Here is a 22,146-nt window from a genome sequence, read left to right on the forward strand (position 1 = left end):
TTTTTCTAAAACAAAAATTTCTTTATTTAAGTAAATCAAATTGATGATGAAAGAAATATCACATATCATTTGGGTGTATATTGTGTTGTGTTGGGTGTACCACAAACAAATGGCAAATCGAATCGAAGAATTTCAATTTATGTTATGAAAAAATGGCATTGAGTTTTCTTTTGTCGAAATTCAAAAAAAATGTAATGAAATGAGAATTGAATCTATTTGAAAAAAAACAAAATGTTTTCGGAAAATTCAGAAACAAAAAATAAATAAGACAAAGAAGAGATAAATGTTACAATGTGAGAGAGAAAGAGAGAGATTCCGATTCATAATTTTTGTGTTTCACACCCCAAATTGATCACAAATGATTAAATGAACGAATTAATGAGCAAAATTTTATAGTTTGAGTTCTATGATGATTGTGATTGAAAATTTAGCCAAAATTTTCGAATTGATGTATAAAATATGGTAATTTTCGTCGATTATTCACAGTTTCACAAGCTTTACTTATTGATTTTGTCATTGCTGATGGTCCACAGCTAAATACACCTACTTTGCTCACCTATAAATTTTTGAGGAAAAAAATTTGTGAATTTCTCTTTAAAAAAAATCACAATAACACCACTTACATAAGAATGTTGATTTTGTACAAATTTCAGGAAGGCAATCATATCTGGTCGACCAAAATGATTGATAGCTTTTAGACCGGTAAACATACTACGATTCGATATTCGTTGGAAATGATTTTCACATATATACTGAATTAATGGATGAAATAAAATCATTGAATTGATTAAAATTGAATTCATTGGAAAAAAAATTTCAACTCACCAACATTGTCGTACGTAAATCAAATTTATGAAAAAATTGTGTAATAAAGATATGTACTTCTAAAACTTGTGTCACATCTTTACGTTCTACATCACGTAATACATCGATGAACCATTCAAAATGACGATGTGATGGACAAATCCAAAGAAAATATACCTGATGGATGAAGAAAATAGTTTTGAAAATTTCATTTTTTAAAAAACAAACGCGACTATTTTTCTGACACATTAAAATAAATCAACATCAAGCTAAAATAGGCGCCAAAAATAAATTCAACCAACCTTTTTGCAGGCAACACCGGAATAACGATTTGTCGATGTTCCAAACACCAAATCGTTTAGTATGGATGCATATGGTGTAACACCGATACCACCGCCTACCATAACAGCAACTTCATATTTATACCAATCTTGATTACCACCACCGAATGGACCTTCCAGACGTATTTTAGGAGGCGGTAAATCCGGTACAATATTGACCAAATTATTTGGATCAAAATAATTTCGTAGTTTCCATGTCCATGGGCCCTGAGCTTTAACATGAACAGAAAGATAATTTTCATGTGGTGCCGAGGTTAATGTTAATGAATGATATTCGCTTGAACGAAATGCTGTACATGATAATCGTATCCATTGACCAGATAAATATTTAAAATTCGGTGGACGTGAAAATTTTACTTTTGTTACATCTGAAATGAGAATGAAAATTTAAAAAATATATCTACCGTTTGAAGATCTAATTCTGATAAATAAATACCTGAAGGTAGCAATTCTGTTTCCAGAATATCTAATTCCATATATTTTGTTTGCAAGCTGACAATTTTATCTAGAACAAAAACGATACCGGGAACGATGAAGAATAGCCAAAATTTTGGGGGCTGATACAGATAGAAAAAGTTTTACCAATTAACGAAAAATCAAAACAAATTCAGGCATTACATACCCCGGTAATTTTAGCCAATCCATGAATAAATGTAAACAAATACATAAGGGTGTATAGTGAATGTGTGGTCCAAAAATAGCTATACGCTTTTTGTCGTATTCGTGGATGTGCAAAAATGAATATAATCGATACGATTAGTACGAGTAATATACCAGTCAATCCAGTTACAGTTCCAAATATCCAAAATGAAAATGTTGGCTTAGCATCCGATTCAAATTGTAGCTCTTTAGTTAGACAACGTAAATGTTCAACAGGTTGAGTGGAAACATGATAAAAATTTACACAATGACCAATCGTATGTAATACTGGATGATGAAAATGAATTCAAAGAAAAAAAATCAGAATAATTAACGAATATATAAGAAAAATAATATTACGAAAACATACCTGTGAAAAATAGACCAGTCAAAGCAACAATTTTATGAAATTGTACATGAGAATCTAATGGTATATATTGATGTATGGGTAATTCACGAATTTTTGTCATCAAATTACGACACATGGTCACCAACAATAATGAATAACAGAATGATAATGAAGCAGCCGAGCCACGAGTGACGGCAATACCATAACCCATTACATGACGAAGATCAGTATGTTCACTTAGATGACTATATGTAACAAAACGTTCTAAAAATAAAACAATTGTTGTAACGAAAAATATTAATAAATAAACAATTGGTTGACGATTCTCCTCCAGATAAGTGATGAATTGATTCCATTTCTGTATAATGAACATTGGTTCCGGATCTGGATATGGATTTATCTGAAAACTAGTCATCCGTGCAATGTTTGTCGATGTATCCAAGAAATTTTGCTTAGCACCTTTACAATCTAAACCGATTGCAATTAGATCACCACGATATTCGCTCATCATATGTTTAAAATCTTCATAGGTTAATTCATCTTTATCTTCTAGACCGGCCGATGCAAACATTCCTTCAATCAATTGCATCACTTCAATTTCAGTCATTGAATTTGTTTTAGCAATATCCACCAATGATCGTAACATTTTTGTTAGTTCATTTTTATCAATAACACCATTGCCATCATGATCACACATATCGAATATAATCCGTAATTTACTATCGGTTTTCCCACGTGTAAATAGTACGACTGTATCAAGAAATTCTTGAAAACTAATACGACCATCATGATCTTTATCAACACAATTAAACATTTGTTTCACAAATAATGAATCAGGTTTCATTCCTAATGCTTCGGCAAATTCTTTTTTCGACAACGATGTACGCATTACCATGATGACATCGTTGCTTACATCTTCAAATTTACGTTTCTCGCCCGGTTTCAAACCGAATGTTAGTGCGTATGCTTCACGAAAAAAATGTTCCAAACGTTTTTGTCGTTTTTCTTTTGTTTCAGCATTCGCCAACATTATATCCCGATAAGTATGTATTATTTCTAATGTTTTCTTATGATTCAATAGGAATGATTCAAGTTTTGTTAGAAATTTTTTTCTTGAACCATTATTGTCAAATTGTAATACAAGATCATGATCTCTTGGTGGCCGTATCAATATCATTGGTTTATTTGAATCTTGTGATACTTCCACTAATAATGATGATGTTTCATGTATATCAATCTTTCGTAATGTTTCACCTTTACGATTTACAGTCGATACTGATTGATCGGGTCCAATTTTAACCTTTACATAACGTTTATGATTATGATGTAACCATTCACGTACATCTAATGTGTATTACATTTTTTTTCAAATATAAATAAATAAATAAATAAAAATTGATTTTTATCATCATCATCAAAATGATTTGTCCATGATTAACGATATACATACATAATTTATCATAATTTTTCTTTTGTGATATTTCTCTTTGCTGTTTAATCTTACGACGTCGACGATTGTTTAGTTTGATAACACCATATCCCATTACAGCGACAACTATGAATATTAAAAAAAAATTTCAAAGATAAAATTAAAATTAAAATTTTGCCGATTAAAAAACACATTCACAAAATTTAACCACTTACACATCGGTATAAATATAAGCAATAAAATGACCATTATATATGGCAGTTCACTACCATGAAAATAATTCCAACCAGCTAGAATTAGGCAATTTTCCAAATTTTTACTTGTCATCTGTCGCGGTTGTGGACATGGATCGTCTGGATGAAAAAGAAATAGGTCTTTCTGTACAGCATCCGGTAGAACATTTGTTGCATTGACTATAATGTCCCACAATTTTATTTTACGTATTTCTTCAATTTCTTCATCACTAAATATACCATTATGTTTATTTTCAAACCAAAATCGATCAGCATCTCTTATGCGTAGAAATTGTTCCCGTATGATGGCACGAAACAATGGACCGGGACGACCAGTTTCCAATTCTGATTCAACCATACCGCCAACATATACATCAATATTATCCAAATTATTATCATATAAATTAGATAATGTTTCAAATAATTCTGGTGCTTTTTCATAAAGTAATGGATTAATCTGTGACCAATTTGTTACCGGTGGAAAATTAAAATATTTTCTTATTGTATTATAATCTGGTAGACCATTATCACGACCTCTCATTATGTTTAATGCGGCCAGATCACGACGTGAAAAATCTAAAGGTCCAAATAATTTATCTAAAAATAAAAAAGTAGCGATGAGAGAAACATTATTAATCAATAGATTTTTCAAAATAAAATTCAAAACATTTCCGTTATTGCCAATAATCAATAATAATAGCTAATAAATAAGCTAACAAAGTCAAGTTTTTGGAAATGACAATCAATCAATCAATCCAATGAACATTAAACTATTAATCATTAAACCATTATCATCACCTGAATCATGGTCAACCTAAACAAACGTTACCAAAATAAGACCAAAGGTTAGCTTGCTAATGGTTTCATTATCATCATCATTATATGATTATCATTAGATTGAAAATCCGGCTTTTTGAAATAATGATTTTCAAAAACGAAACAGGCAAAACGAAATATGTATTTTCAATTTTTCAAGGTAAGCACACACACACACACTGGAAGTAATATGGAAGCAAATCAACGAAAAAAAAAATAAAGGAAGAAATAATTATGGTCATTATCATTTGAAGAAAGTGAGAATTGTTAATAATGATTCCAACAAAATAAAAATAAAAATAAAAAATTGTCATTGATGAATTTTATATCCCTCCGTGTATGACGTTCTCCACCTTTCCATGTTTTGATCGAAGGTAGGAAAAGGATAACGTATTTTAATCATCATCATCATCGTCATCATCATCAATCGAATCGATAAAATGATGATGAATCTACCGTGCTAAATACGAAGATGATGATGATCATGATCATTAAAATCATGCACTATCCATTCTTAATTTAAATATATTGTGACAATAATAACATTGAAAAGATTGAAATTACTACTAGCAGCTAATCAATTATCATCATCAGTCCGAAAAGAAAAAGATCTCGAAATCGATTCAAAAAACCACAGTTTAACACAGTGAGAAAATATTATAAATTTTTTATTCATTTCAATTGGTTAATAATGACTATATATTCTGGAATGATTCGAGGTCGTTTATCATCATCAACATTTTGAATGATAGTAACCAGCAAAAAGTTGAAACGAAAAAAAAGCAAAATGTCTAAAACTAAAAGAAAAAATCCAAGATAAAAATGAATAAATTGACTGTAGTGATAACACAAATCTTTCACAATCAGATTGTGAAAAAAAAATAATAAGTAAAGCTTGATGATAACAACAACATAAAATATATATCCAATTATGATTCGATCCACCACAGCCCAAACAGACTACCGCTACCATGTGTGATAATCTTGACCTCATTTTCAATAATTTTATTTACTTTTTTTACATTCCCCCTTACGATTGGATTGGATTTCTCTCTTTTTTTTTGTTTTCAAAAAATGAATTGAATTTCTTCATTTTCATTCTATCGTCGAGCAGTTTGTTTGCATGGATGGATAGAGTTTGCAATTAACGAGAAAGAGTAAACACGTGAACAGAACATTTGAATTTAAAAAAAAAAATTAAAATTCAAATGAATGAAATTTGTTGAATTTGATTACCACCATCGAAGTTCCAAATTTTCATTCGGAAAATCCGGACAAAGAAACAAAAAAATGAAATCAAAAGGTGTGAAACATTCGTGATGGTGGTTTTTTTTAGGGGAAATTCCATGAGAATTTTTTTTCTTTTGTTTTTGTTTCAAACTCAAATAATTAAACGAGTTTTTTGTGACATTTTTTATGGCATGCAGATAATGAGAAAGAATTTATCTCTTTTTTTTATTACACTTAAATTTTTTTTTCTCTCTCTCTCACACACACACACACTCACATCTTTATGTCTAGAGATAAGTAGTCATTGGCCATCAAAAAATGTTCTTAATCATCAACATCATCGTTGAGCAACATAATCGTGTGATGCAACCACACACACATACAATGTGATGCAACGATATGAAAAAAAAACACTATCGACCTTTTGTTGTTCATGTGTCATTTCAATGTAGTGAATAGCATTTCTTAGACTTTCTTCTTTTTCTTTTTTTTAGGACCGGAATCATAACCAATGATGATCATCATTTTTCATCAATCAATCATCATCATCATCATCATCATAATGATGATGATGATTTGACCATTAATAATTTTTCAATATATTTTAATTTAATTATTATTTTATTTTGCGGCCAAATCACAACAACAATATATAACTGTATATATTTTTCCTTGAAAACTCCAAATGGATGTCAATTTTTTTTTCTTTCAATTATCAATTTTTGTTCACAATATTCAACAATCAAACCAATTGTTATCATTTGATGATTGTTGAATGTTAGTGTTTGATGTCAATCATCATCATCATTATTACTATTTTGGCAAATGAACAAAAAAAATCAAAAGCATCACATTCAAACGGAAATGAAAACATGCAAAATGAGAAAAAAATATGGCCTGTATGCTAGAGAGAGAGGGAGAGAGGAGGATATTATTTTCTCTAAATTGTTTGATGGAAATTAGAAAATTTCAATTTTTTCATAATCTGCTCTGTGTGTGTGTGTGTGTTCAATTATTGCCTATGAGGCTTTTAAAATTAAAATTGAATTTTTTTTTTTCGTTGAAAAGAAATTTGCAACATTGAACTTATGATTATATATCGCATGGAAATGAAGGAATTACCCAAAAAAAATCCCAAAAATTTTCTTCAAGAATCAAGAAAAAAAAATCAATCAAACAACAAAGGTGTTCAATTCAACGATAAATAAGATTGAAAATAATTCAATTACAAAAACCCATACATTAAATTTAATTTAAAAATTGCAATAACAATCATTCAAATGACAATTATGAACATCTTCATTGATCATTATTATTATTATTATGTAAAATTGACTGTATTGGTTCTTATTGATTCGATACCCATCAATCACACTGGAATGTTAACAGAAACATAAACATAATCACAATAGATCATCATTTTTTTTTTTTTTTTTTTTTTGGTAATTACTATAATCATCATTAATGATGGCTAATAAACATCACCAGACATCAATCAATCAATCAATCAATCAAATAATTTTGTTTGATTGAAAAACATTATTAAATACACTTACCTCTTACATCTGAACAAAGAACAGCATCTTCACGTTCAGCTATCTGTGATGCTAATCCCATTAGTAATTCTTCCAGGCCAGCATTTGGTAGTATATCCTGTTTAATTGAAAAATTAGAGAATTTTCGTTTATGATTTTTTTTTTGCTCATTGAATCATTCAATCAATCAATCACAACACTTACAACTGCATCCCACCATGTTGAACATAGACGTATACCATCGTGTCCACTTGTTGTACGTAGAAAATTACATTGTGCATCGCGACGATAAAGACCCGGTGGTATCATCGTATGTCCAAAACGAAATGCAGCCGATTGAAAGACATGACTAATACCGGGATGTATATCCGGTTTATAACCATCATAAAGTGGCATCGGTTCATCGAACAATGTTTCCAAATATTCATACATTATTATATTCTATAAATAAATAATTGAAGGAATGTTTTTAGTGGGAAAAAATTGAAAAAAAAATTAATTAAATTTACTTGTAGACTAGCAATGACCAGACGTCGAGTACGTTGAAATACATCTTCATCAGACCAATCGGGATGTTCATTTTGTACACGATTAGCCAATACATTATGCCAACGAAACATAACAACACCTAATGCTAATATAACGGGATTTTGATTTGTACGTGCATCACCAAGCACTTTTTTATTGAATGAAGATTGAAGCGAGAGAGGGAGAAATCAGCAAAACAATGATCTAATCACATTTCCTAAACTTACAGAACATTCTTTCCGGATGTGCCATGCGTAAATGATGTGCTGGTGGTGAATTAATCAATGGTACACGATCTTCATTACGTGGTGGAAAAAGACCAGTTATATCGGTTTTAAATGAACCATTTTGAAATGTACGCATTGAATTTAGCCATGTTTCCGATGTACTATATATGAAGCTACCATCGATCCAACTGGTCACAAGATTAAGCTAATGATGAATAATTTATATTGTAAGGAGAAAAAAAAACATCAATTATCAGATAAATTTATTGCGAAATCACAAACACATAAATCCTTTCATTCTCTCTTTGGATCAATAAAAAAAAAATTTCAAAATTAATTAATTGAAATTTATTCGGCAAACTGTTACCTTCTCTTTTTCTTCATTTATGCACTGAAACATGAGAAAAGAAACATTGGAAAGAAGAAAAAAAAAATTTGCGTTCATTGATCATTGAGAGGTAGCGAGAAAGTTTAAAGAAAAATCAAATTGAATGTTGCAAATAGAAAAAAAAAGAAAAAAATTTCAAAAACTTTTCCGACTTAGCTAAGAAAAAAAATTCTGTTCATTTTTTTCTCGCTTTCTTTTTTTTCCAAACAATAATAATATGTTCTGCAAACAGACCATTAACCATTAACCACTATCATCATCAACTATCATTTGATCAAAATCAATGATCGAATCGGTTTTTTTGTTCAAAGAAGAAAAAAAAACTTAATTTTTTTTTTCATTGTCATAACATTGAAACACACACACACATTGATTTCTCATTTATAAAACGTCGTACATTATCGTTATGATCGTCATCATACACAATTTCAGTTCAATTGAACTTGAATTGAATATAAACGGCATGACATTGATAATCAAAGATAGGTTTTTGTTTAGCAGAAAAAAAACCACCTTAATAATAGGTAGGTAGATATCCTGTGTTGTGTGTTTGTGTTTGTGTTTCAAGTTCATAAAACTTCCGATTGATCGTAATATATCGAAACATATACAATCACCATCATCATCATCATCATCATCATTAATGAAAAGAGAATATCAATGAACATTGAAATGTCAATGGTTTGTTTGAATATATTCAAACAAACAAAATGTTGACACAATTATCATCATTATGTGTGTGTGTGTGTGTGGCACAACAATGGAAAATTTTTCTCAAATCAATGTTTGATTTGAAACAGTTTTTTTTCACAAACATTGATGATAAACATAAATCTCGGCGTATAGATTAAAGAATCATGAATTTTAACCTTTTTTTTGTTGTATTGTTGTACAGGTGTAGATAAAATCGTAATTATACTGTAATTGTTCAACAGACAACAATGACAGAAAGAAAAACAAAAATTTCAGAAAAACGAGAAAAAAAACAATGAAGATCCATCAATGATGATACGGGACAATATTTTTGATTTCGAATGTTGAATATTTCGAATGTTATTGCATCATTATATTCATTTATTCATTATTATGATAAATCCATCATCATTCATGGTCATCTTCATTATCTTTAAATACTTTTTTTCACTCATCATTATATATATTGTTATTATTCTCTTCCCATAACATTGTATCTTGATCGGATCATTTTTTTTCAGATTGATAGAAAAAAAAATCACGCACAACAATTTACAATGCGAATACCCAATATAATATTGTACGCGATCCATATCTTTATAATCATAATTATTCATAAGAAAAAAAAATTTAAAATTCAAAATTATTAAAACGACGGTATTCTATTGGAATGAATTTTGTATTTTCCTATTCTTTTTATCTCCTTATCTCTCGACATACATTTTTGAATAAAAATCATGGTGTCTGTAATCGTTATCGATTGCCGATAGCGTTAATTCTTTTTTTTTCGCTGTTGTTGTCCTTCACATTTATGTTTCCGACATGACAACAAACAAACAAACAAACAACGACAATCGATCTCAATGAGATTTTTTTTTTACTTTTCTATTCTGAATATATTCATTTTATTCAATTTTGTCATAAACTTGATTCGTTTTTCTTTATTTTTTATTGCTATCCAATTTGTAATATGATACATGATCAGGAATAATGACAACTAATAACTAATCTGAAAAGAGTAAATTTTAGTTTTTTTTCAGTGAAAAAAATCGAATTAAATTGAAATTTGATAGAATTATAATGAACAAAAACCAAAAGATTATTTTTCAACCAATCAATCAGGTTTTGATTTAAATTGATTATATGTATGTAAATATTTTGAATAGGAAAAAAACACATACCTGTTCACGAGGATTATTAGGTGATTGACCAGTACGTATATCATATATTGCACGATGAAATGGCATTGTACGACCACCATGACAATCTCTATCAAACATTTCATCACATTTAGCTATTTTAATACGATGCAATTCGATTGGGCAACCAGGTTCGCTGGCCATCAATATTTCCGATGATACAACTTGTCCTGTTTTTTTTTCGTTTGTTCGTTTGTTTTGTTTGTTTGTTTTTTTTTTTTTTTTTTTTTTTTGAATGAATGAATCAATGGCCAACAACAACAAACAAACAAAAAAATATGATTTGTTTGTTCAATGCAATGTTTTGAAAGAAATCGGGCGATTCATAATAAATGTATAAAAAATATGGAAAAAAAATTAATAAAAAAAAAGTTCAACATGAAATACAATGATTGTTATGTATGTGTGTGTTGCGTTTTGTCATCATAAAGTTAATTTGACAAAAAAAAATAAATATTTTATCACCACTAACAACAACAGCAACAACAACAACAAAATTAGAATCGGCAATCAATCAATCGATCAATGATGATGACGATGTCATTTTCATTCATCACTTCCTACAAGTTTTATTTAAATTTTTTTTTCAAAAAAAAAATCAAATCCACGACAATACAAAAAAAAGACAATTTACTGAAACGTTTGTTTTGACCATTAAATTTTTCAATTTTAAATTTGATAAAAATTTATTTGACCTTAACCTAATGTATGTTGACCACACACACACGTAAATTGTTGTTCCAATTATTATTATCATCATCATCATGATTATATTATTATTAAATGATGGTCACTATTTTATTGAACATTTTTTTTCCTCTCTCTCCCTCCCCCTTCTCTGTTTTTTCCCCTGTGTTACTATATATAACATAGCATTTCATCTGTTTTCCACATAAACACTTAGATGAAAGATGCAAGTGAAAATTGATTTACATTTTCAGACACTATGACATTGACAACAACAAAAAAAATTGAAATAAAAAAAATTTAATCCAACAACAACTCTCTGCCTGTTGTTTTTGTTGTTGTTGTTGTTTGATGTTTCTGCCCTCATGATTTTTTTTTCTCACAAAAATGCACGCATCATCATCATCATCATCATCAAATAATAATATTCAATTGTTGAAATTGGTATTACATAAATGATGATGATGATGATGAAAAAAAACGAAATAATCTTTTTCGATCCAAGGTATTCAAGTAGCTAAACGATTGACTGACTGATTGATGAAGACACATATGCATAATAGACTGAAATTATTCAAAATAAAAAAAAAATTCCTTTGTGTTGATTCATTCATGAATTTGGGCAACAAAATTGAAACGATTAAATTGAAAAATGAATTCTGAATTTTTTTTTTTTTTTTTTTTTGCTTCCTAAAAAACTTGACAATTCCAAATGATGTAATAACTTTTTGTTTTTGTCTAATACTTGTGTAACCTAATGATGATGATGATGATGATGATCTTTAGAGAAATTGTTGTTTTTGTTGTTGTTGTTTTTTTTTCTCTGTTTGTTTGGAACTATTTTAATTACACACAAACATGCGTGTGTGTGTATGTTTCATCACATTGTTACATAATCGATGATGATGATGATGATTGTGGATATAGATAAAGTTCTTTTGCGTTGCTGGCTCATCATTTTTTTTTCTTTTTCTATCACTTTTAGCCATGTATAGATTTAATGAATGTGAAAACAAGATTTGTTTTTTTTTTTTTTTTTGCTAATAGGAAAAATATTGTATCATCGATAAATTGTTGTTGTTAAACATCATCATCATCATCATCATTTGGTTTTTTATAAGATGAGATTGGCCAAAAAAAACATTGCCGCGCAATCTATCTATAAAAACATGGGTCAAGGTTTGTTTCATGAAAAAAAAACAAAGCAAAAAAAAATTTCAGAAAAGACCGGCTAAGCAAGAAAAAAACATATTTTTTTTTCTCTCATTTCATTTATTACAATCATATTATTGGTCGTCGTTTAAAGTTTTATTATGCAATATTTTCATCATCTCTTGAGACAGACTTGTTGAGTCAATAAAAAACAACACTTGCATTTTTTTTTCTAACTGTCAAATCATCATCAATGTCCATCTCTCTCTCTCTCACACACACACACATACACATTCACAAAATACGCGATTTCACACGCGTTAATATATGTTGAAAATATGTAAAAAAAAAATAAACACCATCATCATCACTGTTTCCATAACAAATTGATTGATTTTTTTTTGTAATGTGATTGTTCCTTATTGATGTTGATTATGGTTATTGGCTTAAAAAAGGAAAAAACTTACCAAAAAATGCAAACAATGCCGTAAGATTACGGCTAGATGCAACACCATCGTCACCTTTCATCAAAGCTTGACTAAGTTCTCTTGGACTAGGTCGATCTTCACCGGCCATCATATATACACCATCCGAATATGATGGTGGTGCTTTGCGTGTTAGATGACTTTCTATATATATATATATTTCGAAGAGAAAAATGAATAAAACAAAAAAAAACAACAATAATTAGCGAATATAGAAATTCATTCATTCAAATAAAATTGGGAAAAAAAAGATTCATCCATAATATAGTAACGAATGGATTGAATCAACAAAAAAAAATGATGGCAATATCCAAGTAGCAATAAAATTGAATAGCCTGATTGTGTGTTTGTGAAAAAAAAACCCATCATCATCAATTATAATTATCGATCATTAAAATCAAAAATTCTTGCCCATAATGTGGTGGAGGTGATTGGATGCATATTTTTTTTTGTCTTGGTTTTTCCGGATACATCTCTATATAATATAATTATCGATATTATTTTCCCTTTGTAAATCATTAGCACTTGTGATATGATAAAGTAATTATATTTACAATCAACTTGAAACCAATGTAGCCTTTTTATTTACGGTTTTCATACAATGGATAATGACGACATGTGTGCAAGTGTGATTTTTTTTCTAATTTAAGATCCATTATTAGTGATAAGTAATATTCTTTTCTGGGTAATTTGTTCATGTGATGTTTTATTTTCCTTTGTTCAAAATTACATCAGAATCGTGTAATTTGAATTTTTCTATTGAAATGTGGAAAAAAATTCCAAAAAAGATTCCAAGAAATGATAAACATTATTCATTGTAATGAATAAATGATTTGATTAATGATGATGATGATGACGATGGAATTTTTTTTTGTTTTGAATTTGAAATAAAATGAAAATAACAAAATGAAAATAATTACCAGTTGTTCCCCATGATGGATGTGCTAAATTATTATACCAACCATCATAACGTTGCATTTCAGCCTTAAAATACATATTTCTATGAATGGCACGTTGATGATTTCTATAACTAAACATCATTAGATCATCATCTTCATCATCATTTGTTTCATTATTATGATGATGTCGTTGTTGTTGTTGCGTTTGGTAGGCAAATACATTGATTAATGGTGAAAAATTTAAATCAAATTTTTCTGTTGATGTTATATTATCATGACTATGATGATGATGATGTTGATGATAATCATAATCATTATTCAATATTTCATCATCATCATAATTGATCTTTGATGATAATGTTGGTTCAAATGTCAATGATGAACTTGGCATCTGTGTTGCTGTTGTTGTCGTCGTCGTCGTCGTTGTCGATGATGTTGTTGTTGCTAAAGTCGAATGGGTGCTTAGGTTCCTAGTTGTAGTTCGCGACGTCGATGTCATTATTACAGGTGTAACGGATCTAGCCGTACTACGTAGTAAAACGGCACCTAAAGAAAATGAAAAGAAAAAAAAATTTAAATTAAATTAAATTATAATATATTAAATGCACGTTTCCGGAGTAATCAATGTCATTATGTTTTTGTGAATCTACTATATCTATTTATTCATTTCAAAAACATTGTCTATTTGCATTTCTTGTTTTCAATAAAAAAAATGAATTTAAACAAACATAAAAAACATTGAAAAACAATGAAAGAATTTTTTGAAATCAAAACAAACCAGAAAATATTTTTCAATTTGTGCATATTTTGCCATGAAAAACAACAAACATCATCATTGGAAAAATAAAACCAAAAAAAACGAACATTTGTCAATAATTTAGATATATACATCAATTAATCATTATTGTAACACGTTTGAAAATGTCAAATTGTCGTTGACTAATCCTCAATGGAAATTTTTTTTTTCGTTTTTCCTTGACTTTGTATTTCATCCATATATTCAATATTTTTCTTTATCTGTGTGTGTGTGTATGTGGATGAATGGAAAAATTTTTCATTCGTTTTCTCTTCCTCTCTTTTTGCAAACAACAAACGAACCACCAACCAAACAACCACCAAATGAATCAATCTAGTTTGTAACCTTGTTGTTATTTATTGCATGAATCACATGAAATCATATGATCCGATTTTGATAATAATTCAATTGGTTCCAACAAAAAAAATATCAAATGATCCAAAATGAATTGATCCACAATAAACTCATCTCCGTCAGATCAGATTCATTGATGCAAATTTGTTTTTTTTTTTTGTTTATTTAAAAATAAACGAAAGAAAAAAACGTTTCTGAATCCATTAAATTATTCAGAAACACACACACATTCACGCAAAATGTTAAAAAAAAATAAAGACTTCCTTCCAATGAATTTCATCAATGACATTCGTCATTGATAATTGACAAGTATTTAAATATCTAAAATGTTGTGATATTACAAAAACTAAGCTGGAAGTAATTTATTAACCAATAAAATGTTTCAATTGAAAGCAATGGCATAAGTTTAGATTTTTCAGTAGAAAAAAAATAATGGTTGTTTTTTAAGGGATGATGATATTTTTTTTTTTTTTTTTTGGTGGTGGTGGTGGTTTTCATTATTATTATCATTTTTTTCTGGATACATGATATTATTATTATTATTGCAAACTTAAAGTGGAAAAACAACAACGACAACAACAACAACAAAAAAATTATTGACATTCATTGATGGTCGTCGTTGTTGCTGTTGTTGAAACTATTTACCTGCTTGATTGCTCAGTATGTGTTTTTTTTTTATTTATTCATTGATTGGTTAAAAAGAATGGGCGTTTGTTGTACGTGTACAGGTATATATCCTGACTTTTTATTTTATTTTTTGTATGTGTGTGTGTGTGGTAGGTATGTATAATAATATAATAATAACTAGACATCGAATTATTGATCCAATGATTAAATGAATGAATTCAATCGATCAATAATTAGAGAAATGAAATGAAAAAAAATAACTGAAAAAAAGTACAAGCAATGTGGATTCAATCGAAATTTTAGCAAAATATAAAATGAAATCATTTTTTTTTCGATAGTTAGTCAGTAATTTCGGTTATTACACACATATATAATGTATATGTGTGTCACCTTCAACAAAAAAAAAAAAAAAAAAAAACAAAACTTCTGTTCAGTATTTCAGCAGTATGTATGGTGTGTAATTCATTTGATTTCAGCACCTAACTCTTTTCGTAAATTTTATTCCGTTGTTAAATGGATAATATTTAGTTACATATTAGGAGAAAAAAAATTTGAATTGCAAATTCTTGATGGAATTTTTGATTAGAGAAAAAAAATTCTGATGAAAATTGATGATGTTCAAAACAAGAAATTTTTTTTTGAAATAAAATTCAAACAACAAAATGAAAAATGACAATAACAAAACAGATAAAAACAAAAAGTCTAAAATAAGAAGCAAATAGAAAGAGAGAAAGACATCAGTGACAATAATAAACGAGAGAGTGAAAGAAAGAGACAGGTGTATATAACATTCATTCACAATGTGACATAGTTTTTCTGTTTCAGCAAAAAAAAAAAAAAATTTCTCTATATAAAAAAAACTAATTTCTTTCTGATTAATGATTGAAAACTGGATTGAAATTCAAACGATGATGATGATGATGATGATACATTATGTAATGTAATGTTGCCATTCATTGATTATGATCCACACACACACACATACATCGTGACCTTTTATCTTCTTCAACAATATATACATAAATATATCGATCGAATTTGATCGATATTGTAATATAATAATAACATGATGACATTTTTTATTTTAATATTTCAATTTCTCACGTGTCATCATCATCATTCATTCATTCATTTTGATTCAACTGTAAAAAATGACTATTAATATGTAGAGAAGAACATGTTTCTCTTTTCATAATATTATAAATTACATTATTTCGATCAATGTTAAACATTACACAGATTGCTAAAGAATTTTATGATATGATTTGAATCCATTATTATTATTGTATAATCTTCAGATGGATAAATCTAACCTGTCTCAACTACAGAAACACTACAATTAAATCACTTTTTCGAACTATATTGGTTTTCAATTTCACATTGATTGATATATCTACGATAGATAGATTTATAACCAAGTAATTTCAATCAATCAGAAAGGATTAATAATAATAAAACCGGTTCAGAGAAAGAAGAAAATAAAAAAAACACTGATTTTTTTTTCTTAAATTCTTTGCCATTTTTGTATGTGTACATTTCGTTCAGCATGATGTATGAAACTCTTTATTATGGCTTGGCAAATAAAAATTAGCTTTTTTCATCTTTATTTTCTGTGATTCGTACCCCCCACACACATACACTACAAATTGATTGGCGGCAACCGATTGTTCAAATTTCCATTTTTTTTTTTTTTTTTTTGCTATCTTTATTGTAGATTTATATAGTGATTCTAGAAAAAGCTTGCGATAAACAACAAAAAAAACCCGAATTTCCACAGATCGAAAATTATTAGCATTTTCCCTCTACTATTCTCGATAGGAAAAAACAGTGGATCATTATCGGTATAAAATTGTAATCAAAGTGTGTGTGTGTGTAATGAGATTGTTGATTGACCAATCGGTTATTTACCTTTTTTTTGTTTGATTGTTTAGTTAATTTATTCTAGTTTTTTTCTCGAATTTTCTTTCATTCGATTCTTATCCTATAATCAGAAAAAAATGAAATCCATTTTTTTCATTGTCTTTCTGTATCTATCATCGTCATTATTATAATGATGATGATGCAATTTTTAAACGCTTTCGGCAAAAATTTTTATGAAAACAGACACACACACACAAATACAAAGAAATCGTGATTAGAGCACGTGATGATTTTTCTACCAAATTTCATTTGTTTTGTTTTCTGGTAAAAATTTTCTTTCAAATTATGATAATTTTCTTTTTGAATCAAGAGAAATAAAAGAAAAAAACCAATCAATCAATTTAATTTAATTCGATCCTTTGTTAAAATTTAAATAAAGAATGATTATTGAACAAAAGTGGTTAAGAAATGATGAAAATAAAAAACCACAAAGCTAAGAAAGAAATAAAAACCTAAATTATTTGAAAAAGATATAAGAATTTTAACAAAAAAAGGAATTGCAAAAATTCTTTTATCACCATCAATTGATTCATGGTTTTATGGGCAATTTACTTCTGGTAAATTCTGGTATAAATAAACAGAGAAAACGAATGAAATGCACAAAAGGTCAATGAAAATGAACAAAAACCAAATAACGAAAAAAAAAATTGTGGCTCAAACGAAATGGCCATAATAATAATAATAATAACGATGAGGTAACCACCACTAAACAAATCATTGGTTTTGCATAAATTTTCAAAAGAATTTTATTTAAATGTTTTCTTTTTGGATTTTGCAACATTCAACCGAAAAACAAAATGTGTGAATTATTTTCTAGAAAGCTTAATCGAAAAAAAAATTTATTGAATATCACACAAGTGTGTGTGTGTGTTTGAATGTACGTTTGACCTGTTTGATTTGTTATAATGAACGCCATAGCAACTATTACTAGATACCAGAATTTGATAGTCGTTGTGTGTATGTGTATGTGTGTGTGTGTGTAAAATTTACTCACCATTTCTTTGCGATGATGATGATGTTTGTGCTGCAAATGTTTTTTGTATCATTAATGAAGATGATGATGATAAAATAAATCCAACTAATAAAATCATTATCATCATTGATGAAATAGATGATTGAAATTTTTTTTTCAATCGATTTGATGATGATGATGACATTGATAAACAACAAAATAATGACAACAAAAATGTTGGTGGTTGTTGCCGTCTCGAATGATTTATGGATCCATAGTTCTTTGGACATTCCAATATTGATGATGATGATTTTAATTGTTGTTGATTAATGATCCTCATCATAACATCATCACTATTATTAACAGGTGTTGATAATGTTCTAGCTTGTTGTTGAAAACAATTGGTCAGAATTTGACCATTATTATTAGCCATATAATTTTGTTTTTGTTGTTGATGATTATGATGATGATCATATATCACGTTGATGAATGATGATGTTGATGTTGAATCCTTTTGATTATTATTATTATTATGGGTAATTTTATTGTTGTTGTTGTTAAAATTTATTTCATTACCATCCACATCATCAGCATTGTTTTTGTTGTTGATATTAAAGCAATTAGAAATGTTTAAATATTGATGAAACCTTCTAGAATATTCGATAATATTTTTTTGATAATAAAAATACCAATCATTGATGATGATTGATATAATGATTATTATTGTTATAATGGAATAGATTAGAGAATTGGACCAGATTAGGATGAGAGATGATAATGATAATAACGGTAATAATAATCTTGGTGGTAATTGTATTCGTGATTTATCATTATGTTGATTATCTGTATATTTGATTAATGAACATTCATGAGAAAGTGGTAGTGTTGATATTATTGCTTCTGTTGTTGTTGTTGGTAGTGGTGGTGGTATCGATGGCGGTGATTTAGTTGTTGTTGTCGGTGATACGAATTGAATCGTCATTGAATTTGATCGTTGTCTTTTATGTAAAACAGACCTTTTTAAAAATGATGCTGGCTTTGTTTGAAACTTTTTCGTTTGAATTTTTGTTGTTGTTGGCCATTTGTGCTGATGATGGACAATGGATGTTTTTGCCATATTATTGCCAACAATATCATCTGGTTGTTGTTGTTGCTGTGTTCTATCATGATCATCGATAATTATATTCGATGATTTTTTGATTATTATTGATTTGATGGTCAATATTTGATGATTACCATCATCATTGATCATTGAATGTTGATCAAACATTGTCGTCGTCTTCGTTGATGATGTTATGTCACACACATATACACACTGTATAAAAAGAGATAAAAATTAATTGAAAAAAATCTTAAAAAATTGAAAATTTTTTATAAAATTATCAAAAAATGGATTCTTGCCTGCGTACGAAAACAAAATGTGAAAAAAATAGTATTATCGTTTACGTTTTCTCATTATTATTATTATCGTGTTGAAACTTTTTTATATTGTTTTTAAATTATCACTTTTTTCACCAAAACATTATTTTTTGACTATATTGTTGACAAACACTATAAAAAGAAAAAGAAACACACACAACCACGTTATAATTTCACCATTTATATCATCAATAGAAACAAATTCTTAAAAAACGCCCATCACCATTCACCAAACATTAATCACAGATGAAATTCAAAAAAAAAAATTCTTTTCACTTATTCATTATATCATTGGTGGCTATTGTCGTTGTCATTTGGATTTGGTTATCGAAAAATATGTCGAGTAAAAAAAACATTTGTTTCAAAAAAAAAAATCTAATGCATATTTTGTTTTCCAAATCATTATATGATCAGAAAAATAGAAATAAAAAACAAAAAAAAACCAAAAAAAAAAATCAACAACAACAAAAAAAAAACAAATAAGCAGAACAAGGCAAAATATATGTATGTATGTATTATGTGTTATGTTTCACAGCATCAACAGCAGCAGCAGCAGCAGCTACAACCAAATGTCATCAGAGTTTATTTATGATGCTGTTGATTGTTTTGTTTGATGAAATCAAAATCACAAACACAAAAATTAAAAGTTGAATGAAAAAAAAAATCTATGTCGAATGTTCATGTGTCAGTGGTTTGTGGATATATTATATTTCTACTTGTATATCCATTCATCATCATCATCATCATCAATGAATGAGCCACAATCATCAAATAGAAATATGTTTCTCACTCTCAAAGTAAATTTCACTTTTTCTTTTTTTTTGTCGTTGTTGTTGTTGTTGGAACTGAGCTCAAACTCTCTTTCCCGATAATAATAATAATAATAATAGATCGAAACATTTTTCTCTTCGTTTCTATATGTTTCAAGCTTTGTTCATCATCATCATTGTAATTATTATTTTTCCATAAAAATGAAACATAGACAGAACAAATTAACAGAAATTGAGAAAGAGAAAGTGTATGTCTGTTGAGAGCGAGAGTGAAAGCTATAGCTATTTATGATGATGGAGCAAAATAATGAAAAAAATCAAATATCGAAAGAGCTAAATGTGTGTGTGAGAAAGAGAGAGAGAGAGAGAGAAAATGCAAGCAAATGAGAGAAAGTGAGGGAGAGAAAGAGAGAGTGATTGAGAGATGTTCGTAATTCAATGGCGCCATTTATATATTTAATATTAACGAATGATGATGATGATGATGCTATGACTGATTGGATAAATATCGGCCTTTTCATTCGTTCGTTCGTTTATTTATTTTTTTTTTTTTTTTTGACCATAAAATGTTTTTATTTTATCAAATGAAAATGAAATTTTCATTTTCTTTTAAATGTCATTCTCTTGCACACGCACACGACACATTTACCATCATCAGAATCGAAACCGATTCTTTTTCGCATATAAAATTTGAATGTTTAATTTTATGTCAAAAAAAAGCTAAATTTCTAGCCAGATATAGCCATGATTGTCAGGTCAGATGTATGATGATGATGACGATGATGATAGAGACTAAGAAAAAAAAATCAATAAAAACAAAGACTTGATCAGTTTCTTTATTCTCTCTTTTTCTATGTTTTTTTTGTGATACATAATACATCTACACACATGGTCACCATCAAAAACAAGGTGTATTATATATATCTTGTTGTATTATGTACCTGTTTGGTAAATATCCTGAAGAGAAAAAGAGAAAAAAAACCATCCAATTACCTCACATACACTTTTCAGACATTCATTTAATGATTTTCAAGTAGATACATTTCAGGATGGTGATGAAAGGGGCCAAATATTTTTTTTTTTTTTTGTTTTTGGATACAAACAGAAAATAAAATGCGCTAACTTTGAGAATTCAGTGAATTCATCAAATTGAATGTAAAAAATGCAGAACCAACGAAAAAAAAAATTTTTTTTTATTGTGGAAAAACCACTGCACGTGTTTTTAGAGAAAGAAAGAGGAAAAATATTTGTGATGATGTGAATGGAATTTAAAATCATTGATTGATTGATTGATTGATTCATCATTGGATGATGGAATAATTTTTTGTTTTCTGATTGATTGACAAAATAATTATAATAATGGATTATGAATGGAATGAATAATGGAATTTCCTGCACAAAAATTTGATATTATTAACAAACTAACAACCATTCAAACATTACACATACCATTTATGATTAAATTTCGTTGTTATTCGGTTTTTTTTTGTTCCATTGTTTATATTCACGTTTACATAAACAGAATCAACGTGTAAGCAAGAAAAAAAAACACATGCACACACACAAAAGTTTCAAAAATCAACCGGTGAATTTACATATGTTTCACATTTGTAAATGAATCGATTAGTTATTGATATTCAAATTTATCAATTCGATAATGATGATGATTGTCAC

The 22,146-nt window shown here is 28.3% G+C and overlaps 1 protein-coding gene across 1 annotated transcript; it reads right to left on the reverse strand.

The window, feature by feature from the left end:
• On the reverse strand, positions 1–20,728 carry Duox (dual oxidase). Its single transcript, XM_075728377.1, has 18 exons — positions 19,685–20,728; positions 18,326–19,598; positions 13,656–14,180; positions 12,718–12,879; positions 10,394–10,581; positions 8,132–8,336; positions 7,886–8,052; positions 7,581–7,817; positions 7,398–7,494; positions 3,778–4,392; positions 3,584–3,688; positions 2,155–3,477; positions 1,768–2,072; positions 1,582–1,702; positions 1,107–1,513; positions 826–981; positions 624–752; positions 1–556 (listed from the first exon to the last, which is right to left on the reverse strand). Exons 2-18 carry the CDS (start codon positions 19,551–19,553, stop codon positions 428–430), a joined length of 6,099 nt encoding a protein of 2,032 aa, XP_075584492.1. The 5' UTR covers positions 19,554–19,598; positions 19,685–20,728; the 3' UTR covers positions 1–427.
• Positions 20,729–22,146: the final 1,418 nt, after the last annotated feature.

This window comes from Dermatophagoides farinae, chromosome 2 (genome assembly GCF_024713945.1).
Source record: "Dermatophagoides farinae isolate YC_2012a chromosome 2, ASM2471394v1, whole genome shotgun sequence".
NCBI lineage: Eukaryota > Metazoa > Arthropoda > Arachnida > Sarcoptiformes > Pyroglyphidae > Dermatophagoides > Dermatophagoides farinae.

What these genes read in the sequence shown, in the direction of transcription:
- Duox (XM_075728377.1), bottom strand. Translation starts at nt 19,553, where the DNA reads ATGTTTGATCAACATTCAATGATCAATGATGATGGTAATCATCAAATA. An exon ending in ACATCCGGAAAGAATGTTCT is followed by an intron (nt 8,053 to 8,131) that starts GTAAGTTTAGGA and finishes TCAATAAAAAAG; the next exon opens with TGCTTGGTGATGCACGTACA. An exon ending in GCTTATATTTATACCGATGT is followed by an intron (nt 3,689 to 3,777) that starts GTAAGTGGTTAA and finishes TAATATTCATAG; the next exon opens with TTGTCGCTGTAATGGGATAT.